Source organism: Cajanus cajan, chromosome 11, assembly GCF_000230855.2.
Source record: "Cajanus cajan strain Asha chromosome 11, NIPB_CcT2T_4, whole genome shotgun sequence".
In the NCBI taxonomy this organism is placed as follows: Eukaryota; Viridiplantae; Streptophyta; class Magnoliopsida; order Fabales; family Fabaceae; genus Cajanus; species Cajanus cajan.
The window spans coordinates 368,789-379,219 of NC_138527.1; the positions used below are offsets into that span (position 1 = coordinate 368,789).

A 10,431-nucleotide genomic window follows, 5' to 3' on the forward strand; every position below is an offset into this window, starting at 1 on the left:
TTAATATGGATTAGTGAGCCTTTTAATAAAATTGCTCGTTTGACGAGGTCTCAGTTTGAGAATAAGTCATTCTAGCAATCCATATTTTAAAATAAAACGAGTCCAACCATCCTTCGCGAATGCCGAAAGCCCGTTTCGGGCCGGTGGCGACATACATTACGCTAAGCCAAGGTCGAGTTCGAACCGCGGTGCGAATTACACTATGATAAGTCAGCTTCGAATTCGAACCTCGGTACGAATTACATTATGTTAAGCCAAGGTCAAATTCGAACCTTGGTGCGAATTACATCACGCTAAGCCACGGTCGAGTTCGAACCTCGGCGCAAATTATGTCATTCTAAGGCAAGGTCGAGTTCGACCTTGGCACGATCAAAAATCAAAAACAAAGGTCAAGATTGAACCGGCACAGGCCAAGTTTGAGCCCCAAAGCGCAAAATTTTGGATTCGATTCCTAGATTAAAGTCGAGGGTCAAATTTGAACCTTGTCAAAACGAGAATCATCGAAAGAGAAAGACAAGAATCGCAAATAAGAAAAGAAAGTTATATACATAAACAAGTTCATCAACACAGAATACGAGTTCAAAAAAGCAAGGAAAATAAACTAAGTTATTACAAAACAGCAGCCTAGGCAGTGGTATTCTCGCTCGAGCTATTAGGGAGGCCGTGTTCCTTCACCAGCCGCCCAGCTCGCACCTCTTTCTCTACATGCATAGCAGAGAGGTCGACCCCGGGTGCAAGCAACCTCACCTGACGAGCTGCCTTGACAAAGCCCTTCTTGTGCTCCACCAAAATAGCTCACTCAGTCTCGACGAGCTTTCTCTCTAGCTCCGCCTTAGCCGCGGCCAGATTATCAAGGTCCGCTCTCAAGGCACTTGCCTCCTCCTCCTTGCCAGCTAGAAGCACCTTGTCATAAAGACGTCTCTCAGCTACCTCCGCCAGATCAGCCTTCAGCCCCGAGACCTCGTCCTCCAAAGAGCGCACCTAGCCTCGAGAAGAATTGGCGATCTGCTGAAGCTCGCCGACCTGGGCAGCGTAGACCTCGTTAGCCCTCAAAGAAATCTCCAAAGACTTCTGAGTCCTTGCGAGATCCCTCCTTGTAGCTTGAAGCTCAGCCTCGTTCTTCTTCACGACCTCGCCCAAAGCGGCCCCCAAAGCCCGATTCTCCTCCTCTAGGGGCTGAACTCGGCTCCTAGCACTCTCGAGCTCCCCCTGCAACTTCGACCACTTGCGCTTCCAATGGTCCACGATGGTGATCGATCTCTGCATGAAGACCTTCGCAGAGTCTAGGCCCGACCTTCTTGATAATCGCCTTATCAGCCGAGCGGAGTGAACCTCGCGGGTAGAAGGTCTCAACAGCCACCCCCGAACTCCACATTGAGTCCACGTCTGAAGAAATGCTCACATGGTCCAACCTCGCCAGGGGACGAGTAACATCGAAGCGTTGTATGATGCACTTCCCCTTTGGAGCCCCTAGTAGAGGTGGAGGTGGCACAGCGGCTGCAAGGGTTGACGTCGGCGCCCCAAAGATCGGCCCCTCTTCGTGAGCCTCGGCGGGAGTTGAGGTAGGCGCTGCCTACGCAGCAGTTGAGGCATTCAGCCCTAGCGCCTCCGAGCTTGGTTCCACTCGGGCCTTGGCAGAAGTCGGCTCAGGCCCCGCCAGCACAAAGCACGAAAATTCTCTAAGTTATTAAACAAGAAAATCACACAACGTGGAAGAAAAACCATAAGAAAAGAGATACAAACCTGCGCCTCACGAGCGACCTCCTCCACAACAACTTGGGACGATCCCTCAGGCGGGGGACTTCCGGTTAGGTCGACTGCGTCGACATCAGTAACCTTCGAAGTCACCTCTTCAGCATCATGAGGGGCGGAGGTCCCCCCGACCTCCTTCTCTCCCCTCTTTCTTTTTCTGTCGGTTTCAAGAGGAGCAACCTCCTCCTCGCCGACCTCGGGAACCTCGATCTCGGTCACATTGTAACGGGCCTTCAACTCGCGCCATTTGCTTCTCCCCATTATACCTGCAAACACAAAAATCCAACACATAAGAAAAATAAAAAAGAAAAAAAACCCTAACGACTAAGGATGACGAGGTACTCACTCTCTAAACCCCTCTCCTTGTTCGTTGAGTTAGCAAGCGACAAGACGAGCTTGCAATCCAAGGGACGAGGGAGCGCAGCTAGGTTGGTAATGGCAGCCGTATCCGAATCCTTCAATTGAAGACCACCTGACCCGTTGAACTTAATCGGATTCTGCTGCCAGAAGAGAGAGAACCTCAGCAACCCGCCAAAATGGAATACTTCATCCTTCAGCGGGTCGGCCTTTTTAGGCAGAACTCGGAAGACCTCCTTTTTGAAGCTCTTGTATGACTGGGAGTAAAGCGAAAATAACCCCCCAGCCTTACTCCCATTCAAAGACATCCAACCAAGGGAGGCTCACCCAACTTAAGTTGGTAGAAGTGGAGAAAAACAGGCAGTGACAACCCTATTCCCAGGGCCGAGCACAAGACTTGAAAAACCCTCAAAAAATCCCAACTATTGGGGTGCAGCTAACAAGGAGCCGCGTTGATAAAATTCAAAAAATCACACTCGAACTAAGTGAAGGGTAGGCATACACCTAAATCCCTAAAAAAAATTGGTACATGTAGAAAAAGGGGGGATTAGAGGTACCCCCCATATACACGCTCACCGGGCTGATAAGGCTCGAGCCGGATGAGCTTGGAAATGGATCCTTGGCAGATCCTGAGCGATTTCCACATCGCGTTAACCTCAAGGAATGATTTGAGGACACTCTGGAACTCGCTGACGTCCCCTCTGACCCATTCATAGCCAGTGATGACGGGGAAAGAATCCCTAGGGTTATTCCCACCCCTCTTCTTTTCAGCGGCGGCCGTCTCGTCGGCCACCGCCTTGCCGCGAGCCTTGCCTTTACCTTTGGCCGGTGCAGAAGGTGCGCACTACTCTCTCCAGCCATCAAGAAACCAAAAGACTCGTGAAAAGGGATAGACGAGGAGAAAAGAAGAAGGGGCCCGGTAGAGAGAAAGAATGAGAAAAGAAGACAGAGAAGGCAAAGTACCTAGTACTCCCTTGACAACGATAAAACAATGACGAAGGATGAGGACCTGATTGCCGGAAACGGCGACGACGAGGAAGAGTAGGGACAAGGAAAACGGAGACGATGAGTGAGCAAGGAAAGTCGAAGCGTCGAAAGCACGCCAAAGAAGGAAGGGTAAAGTGAATGTGAGAGGGCGCGCGAAAGAGGGAAAGAAAAGAAGTCTCCAAATTTGAAACGGACGTGAGACGTGGGGGGGAGGAGACACAACTGACGGCACATTAAATGATGCGCATTATGACAAACTGCACCCATCATTACATAACTGTCACCTCCCATTAACACGCCGCCCACGCGTTATGGGAACAAGGTGACATTCATGACACATGATGTCACGTCAGAGAAGCGTACGCGAAGAGTCATGACCCTTCATCAAGCTCGGTATTAACTCCTCGACCCACGGTCTTCGGAGCTTGGGGGGCTAGTGTACTATCCGTACCGCGAAGGCGAGCTCGAGCTCGGCGTCACAGCGCAGATTGACATCGGACACGCGCCAGGCGACATCGGCCAAGATAAGGCCCACTATCTAAATAGATCATAACTAATCTCGGGCCCAAGGTCCAGTGAGACCCTAATTCACATAAAGGTACGTGCATTACTTATACGAGACCCATACATCCACAAACACTAACTTTAGCATCGGAGTCTCTTTTGCAGGTATCACCCCCACTTTGGAACAGCAAGCGTACCCAGCAAAGAAGGCTCACCAATCTTGCCCAGTAGATCGTCCCTACGATCGATCTCCGGTATGAACACTTCCTTTGTAGAGTGTTTACATTTGTCAAGGTTTTGAATATTTCTTCCTCTTGTATTGTCATAAATTGTTTTATTTTCGTATTTTTTTTTATCATTGTCTTGTCGATATAATAGATAGCAAATATTTCAAATTAAACTTGTGACGATTTAACCCATTTTTTGTTAATCAGCTTCTCCTCGATACAAAAAATGTTTATTTTTTTCTAATATTATAACAATTTTTAGCTCATTTATATGCCAATCATTGTTTTGTCGAGATGATAAATGTTTCATCCCTTAATAGTTTTTGTTTGTTAACCTGTAGATCAACATAATGTTGAGTTATCTTTTTTCTTTTTTAAGTTATTATGAATTTTTCTTTTTATCGATGATTTTGACAAGTGATCTACTATATATTTGTTTTTGCAATCAACTTGGAGAGATGTACATTTTCACTCAAAGACATTTAATTTCGCAATCAACTTGGGGAGATGTACATTCTCATCCAAGGACGTTTATTTTCGTAATCAACTTAAAGAGATGTATATTCTTATCCAATGGCAATTATTTTGTAGTCAACTTGGAAAGATGGACGTTCTCTCCCAAGGGTATTTATTTTCATAGTCAACTTAAGAAGATGTACATTCTCATCCAAGGGTGTTTATTTGTAGATTGAAAGAATATCATGTTGGCGAAAAGGTAAAGAGTCAACGATTTTTTTGTGCGTGTATATATCTATATATGTGCCAAAAATTAAAGTTGGAGTTTTTACACGAAAATAAAAACATTAAAATAAGTAAATAAAAAACGTATTAAATCAACTTAGCTATAGAAAAAATGAAGACCGTTTGCATTTCTAGCCCTCAGAATGATGTTGTAGTCTATAACTTGTAGTTTATATGCTCCCTTTCCTAAAATTGTTGAAACTTTGTATATGGTCCAACACATTTTGATGATAATTAATTTACTTTGAATTAGATTTAATTGAGCTTTCTTTAAGATCAAAATGTCGATCTTGAAATCTCTTAACCATACTTTAGTATTATACTTGTATTCTACTCTATGTTTGATTGTTGTTTGTTTGATATGAGCTATTATGGAGAAAAAAAAACAAATGTTAGAAAGGGGAATAATACCTATCAAAAATTCACACTTTTTAATATGAAAGTAATAGCAGTAACAATATAGAGTGCAAGAAAAAAGATAATTAAAAGACATGTTAAACCATCAAGATTTTTAAGACTAAATATCTTTTTTACTTTACAAGAAGCATACCACAAGTTACTTTTAAATTCTTTCATTTTCTCTACGGGTTTATTTAAAAAGAAAATTTTCATAACTTTTGAAAAGAAATTAAAATTTTACAAAAAGAAAAGGAAAGCTTCGTAGTTGAAAGCGAATGAGCTTAAAGATAAGCCTCCAAAGGATGCAAAGTTGACGTGGATGAAGTTCAAAATGCACAATAATTATGATGTAAAAACTAATTAATAGTTTTGCGTACATGACTCTAACCTTTTAAAACTAATTTAGTTTCCTATTTATGTACTCAAGACAAGCGATACAAAGATACATTAGTGTTGCTTATGATAAGAGAAACTAAAAGCAGCGAACCCCAGCCTTCATGGAAATTGAAAATCTCCCCCTGTACCTTGTCCATCGGAGCCCTTTGGTGGACTAATGGAAACCCAAAGCAAAGAAAGCGTAATTGCAATGAGACCTGACCACACAAACACAATAGTGGGCGTCTTGCCTCTCCTCCCCATCAACCCTTTGGCAAACGGGTACAAATGAGCAAGCACCCAGAAACTGAAGAATCCTCCTCCTATGAACTTACTCCACTGTGGGTTTGCGCTGTAAATGGTTCTGGAAAACGCAACAGCGATGGCGATTATGTTCATCATAGCAATAACAATTGGCGGAACCATCAAGGAGCTCCACTTGACTATGTACAAATCTGCAAAAATGTCATCGTCGTCTTCCCCGCTTGATTTGGACGTCAAGGTAAAAGAAATCTCAATACCAGCAATCACCTTAAGGAGACCTTGCACGACAGCAGCCAAGTGAGCACTGGTTCCAGAAATGAGCCAAAACTGTTCGTTCCTCCACCACTGCTCCAACTCGACGCCAGACCATTTAACCTCCAGAATGGCCAGCATGACGAGGCATATGGTAATGATGAGCAAGTAGATCAAGAAGGCAATGCTAAGCGTTTGGACAATGAAGTATCCCGAGAAGAGAGAGAGTGCGGGGAGGAAGCAATAGACAACGAGGAAGATGGAGGTGAAGGGGTAGATGCCAACGTTGAGGTAAGCGAAACGTTGGAGAATCTTCAGGCGCTTACTCGCAAGGAATGCGTTGTTCTTAGAGAAGAATATTTCAACAGATCCCGTCGCCCATCTCAGCACCTGGTGTAGTCGATCAGTGAGGTTAATCGGCGCTGATCCCCGAAATGCATCTCTCTTCGTTATGCAATACACTGAACGCCATCCACGGTTATGCATTCGGTACCCCGTCACCACATCCTCTGTCACAGACCCGTAAATCCATCCCACTCTGTCTCCCCATTCTGTCTTGTCTTCGTACCTACATATATAGTAGTATTGTTTATTTCATTTCCAATGAAAATAAAAAGAAAAGCACAGGTTAGGAAACGAACCAACAAGAAATGACGGATACGGCTTCAGCTACAGTGCTAGCATCAAGCGGGTCGCGAGGGACCCTAAGAACACCAGGTGGACGTCCATACTTGACGGCAGGGTGATCCGCTAAGGGACGGCCTTGGAATTCTGCGATGGGTATGCTCTCAGACAGCATGGTTGAGTTACCAAAGCGCTTGGGCAGTAGATTCACGTCGAGGTTTGAATCAAACTCGCTGGCATTCATGGCCGGCGTTTCATTGCCTTGATGACCTTCTTCACTATTCTTTTTAGGATCTTTCTTGTCATCCTTGTCCGCAAAGGGTGGGTCGAATCCGTACAGGGCAAACCGCCTGAACATGCATCCAGTTCCCACGTACATTGGACCTTGAACGCCGTCCAGGGCTCGCATGTTTCCGTCGAAGAAGACGGTGTTGTGATTGGCATAGCGATCCGAGGGGTCGATGCCTTCGAACCTCTGCGGGAACTGGATATAGCATATGTCCTCACCTCCTCTGTCCATCATGAAGCACATGCCTTCCCGCACCGCCTTGCAGTTGTAGATGTAATGGTCACAGTCCAGGTTCAGAATAAATGGCCCATTCGACAAAATTGCAGATGATCGAACTAATGCATTCATGGCACCAGCTTTCTTGTTGTGGTCATAGCCTGGCCTCTTCTCTCGAGAAACATATACAAACATCGGTAACCGCGTATCTACCTCTGTGAAGTCTATAATCTTGTCATCTGCGCTTCCCAGTAGCGGATCAGGACTCGGCGGCTTTAGCATCACCTATATATAACACGCCGTTAATTTGGTTATTCAAATGAAACCAAGTAGTTAGTTAGTTAGTTAGGTACCTGAAGTATTCCAGCGTGATCACTTTTGGAATGTTCACTAGAAGGAGTAGCCCAAGTACCAGGCCAGTGAGTGCCATCAGCCATCCACGTGGCCTTCAAGACTTTGACGGGCTCAGAAGGGTCAGCCCCACTCTCCTTCATATGCTTCATCATCTTCATTTCCTCTCTGGCGTTAAATGCATCAGATCTTCGCCTGATGGAATCTGGAAGGCCGTTTATGCGTACCTTGAACTCATCGTACTCCCTCTTCACCCGCCTCCTGTCCTTCACAAAATCCGGTCTGCTTTTGTTCTTGGTGGGGTCAACTTTTAAGCTGAAGTACGAGTCTGGATTTCTGGGCTCAATGTTGTGTTTTCGACAAAAGGGAACCCATAAGTCGGCAAAACTGGCAGCTTCAGCCATGGCTTCAAAAGTCAAGAGAGCACCTCCGTCATCAGAAACGTAGCACGCAAGCTTCTCAACAGGGTAATCAACCGCTAATATGGAAAGAATGGTATTAGCAGTGGTCAAAGGTGGCTCCTTCTCAGGATCGGCAGTGGACACGAAGAGGTCCACACCGGGTAGATCAGATCGCCCTGAGGGATTTGATGGGGTTGGAGTATCAAATTTGTCATGAAGGACTTCAAGGTCGGTGGAACGATTCACGGGGTGAAGCTTCGGAATTTGATCTAGAATCCACGAGAAGGCAAACCATATCTCACAAATAATGGACATAAGCCACAACCATACTGCATCTACATTTGGATGTACCACTCTCCAGTGTAGGAAGAAGCACAATACTACTAACCGAACAACAATAATCAACCTGCAGTTCAGATACATCCATGCACGATTGCAATGCATGAAATAATTATTACTGTATATATAATATGTGGGATGCAATTAATAGAAATGGTAATTAACCTGTAAGGACTCATGATGCCTGATGGAATTGGCGTTATCCGGCTTAACGGCTTCCACGGCTTCTCTGGATCTAGCATTCCTCCCGGAAGGGGTTCTTCACCATCGTCGTACATGTCATCTTGGGGCCAATACGCATTACCAACGCCGTAGGTACCTTGAGTCTCGAACAACCACTTGTTATGGTCAAATTCTCCATTTTGATTTCTCTTCATAACTGACATGTTTGAATTACGTTTGGAACCATTTGGTGCTGGTAATGGCAATGCCCCGTTGTTGGGGTATTCTGTGAGGTCTTCCTCGTATTCCGCGACTTTATATGGCTCCTTGCAACCGGGGCACATACCAGATTCTTTTTGTGCATCTATAAAGCAATCTCTACAAATCTTGAACCTAAATTTGAATTTCTCTTGTCAAAATTAAGAGATATATATGCATGATGATATAGATGATATATAAATATAATTGTGAATTTGCACACGTACGTACATACATACCTACACTCACATGGAGTCACATCATTTCCCCTCTCATCCCTCATGACCCTGCCATCACAAATTGAACATGCAGAGCCTTTGGAGCCGGCCATTTGAGGATGAGTGACTTCAGAATCGATGACCTTGTCCATTAGATGCGCCCTGGTAACGCTGTTGAATCCCCCGGTAAATAAAGAATTGGAAACGTATTGTTCTTCAGCTTTCATTGCTACAGATGTGTCCATGGGTTGATTGTCTGGGGTAGGGGGTATATGAACAGTGTAGTTCATGTAGTCCCCTGATAAGTCTGAGGACATGTCCATGTCATCTCTTGACAGACTCACATATCTTCCACTTGAAGTTCTTCTCGCAAACTTCACAGTGGGCCCGCCCGCGTTATTTGCTCCTTGAGAACTACCAGATGATGATCCTCCACCGTTACGTGCAGACTTCTTTGAAGGTTGCCTAGACATCGATGCCATTCTTTATTATTGCCTCTACTCCACCTATAATTTAATTTTCTACCAATTAACAAAATCTACATGTACTCTATTATTTTCCATTTTGATTCGTAATAAATTCATGAAGAAGAACGAAAAGTAGTTAGTTGGAGAGAAATACGAAATAGAAATAACGTTAATTTACCATGGCAACATCTATTAGCTATAATCAAAGATAAGAATGAGAGTTCAAATTATTCATGGTCGGAGATTGAAAGAAGGTAGTTAGAGACAAGAATTTTGATTGACAAATGAGAGATTTGTCAGAGTATAGAATGTTGGCGGAGAAGAAGGATTTATGGTGAGAGACCAAGTCCATCCTACAAGGCTATTTTCAGGGTCTCGCTTCCGAATTCGTAGAACTCTGTTGCTCTCTATCTCTCTTTATACATGTAAACTTTTTGGTTTGTAACTTTTCTATTTATGTTCTATCTTCAACTCTTTCTATTTTAAGCCTTTATTTGGTTACAATTTTGTTTATACACTTTTTTTTTTTATCAAATTAGTTGTCCAACATTAAAATCCTTTCCGTCTTTATATTCAGACTAATTACCTTATTTTAAGAACATAAGAACAGTTGAAATCACCAAAGGTTACCTTCAATTAGGTTTTTGTTTGTCAATATATACTATACGTCACAACACATAAAAATTGGCAGAAGTAAATTTAAAGAAAAAAAAGTTTTTAGTTCCCTTAAAATTTTTAAAATTAGAATTAAAAAGTTTTATTTCATTTTGATCCTTCTAATTTGAAAATGCTATTGCTTAAAATGGTTATAAAATATTATCAAAATTACTTTAAGCATAAAATATGATGCCTTTTCAAATTAAAAATACTAAAATAAAACAAAACAAAAAAATTAAAGAAACTAAAACTGAACTTAGAAAAAATTTAGAGAGTTAAAAACATATTTTACTCTTTATTAATGCCATGATTAAATTATTTTTAATTTTATTATAGGAAAATATATATTAACATAGTAGAAAAATTATAAGAGTAAAGGCTAGAGAAGTTCTTATATTAAACAAACAAATTTATCAATTAAATGAATTATACATGTTTTCAATGAAATTTTTAATTGAATCTTTTTATTCAAACTAACAACTTTTCTAAAATTTCAACTTCGATTATAAGCCTAATTTGAATGTCTGTTATAATTAAATTAGATTCATTACAATTAGTCAGTTTATGTAATGATCCATCAGGTCATCACAC

General features: G+C 42.7%; 1 protein-coding gene across 3 annotated transcripts; it reads right to left on the bottom strand.

Moving 5' to 3' along the window:
- Positions 1-5,287: 5,287 nt before the first annotated feature.
- CSLD4 (cellulose synthase like D4) lies at positions 5,288-9,574 on the bottom strand. Of its 3 annotated transcripts, none has more exons than XM_020380228.3 (6): positions 9,362-9,574; positions 8,738-9,181; positions 8,244-8,633; positions 7,341-8,145; positions 6,500-7,272; positions 5,288-6,426 (listed from the first exon to the last, which is right to left on the bottom strand). In XM_020380228.3, exons 1-6 carry the CDS (start codon positions 9,370-9,372, stop codon positions 5,463-5,465), a joined length of 3,387 nt encoding a protein of 1,128 aa, XP_020235817.2. In that variant the 5' UTR covers positions 9,373-9,574; the 3' UTR covers positions 5,288-5,462. The 3 variants fall into 3 exon arrangements, with proteins under 3 accessions (XP_020235817.2, XP_029130631.1, XP_082922939.1); XM_029274798.2 differs by having other exon boundaries at positions 8,738-9,222; XM_083066813.1 differs by having other exon boundaries at positions 8,738-9,574.
- Positions 9,575-10,431: the final 857 nt, after the last annotated feature.

Excerpts from the sequence above, each read along its gene's own strand:
- CSLD4 (XM_029274798.2), bottom strand. The coding sequence starts at position 9,198 with ATGGCATCGATGTCTAGGCAACCTTCAAAGAAGTCTGCACGTAACGGT. Across the intron at positions 8,634-8,737 it reads GTGACTCCATGTGAGTGTAG|GTTCAAGATTTGTAGAGATT; the intron begins GTATGTATGTAC and ends ATTCAAATTTAG. Across the intron at positions 7,273-7,340 it reads ATCACGCTGGAATACTTCAG|GTGATGCTAAAGCCGCCGAG; the intron begins GTACCTAACTAA and ends TGTTATATATAG.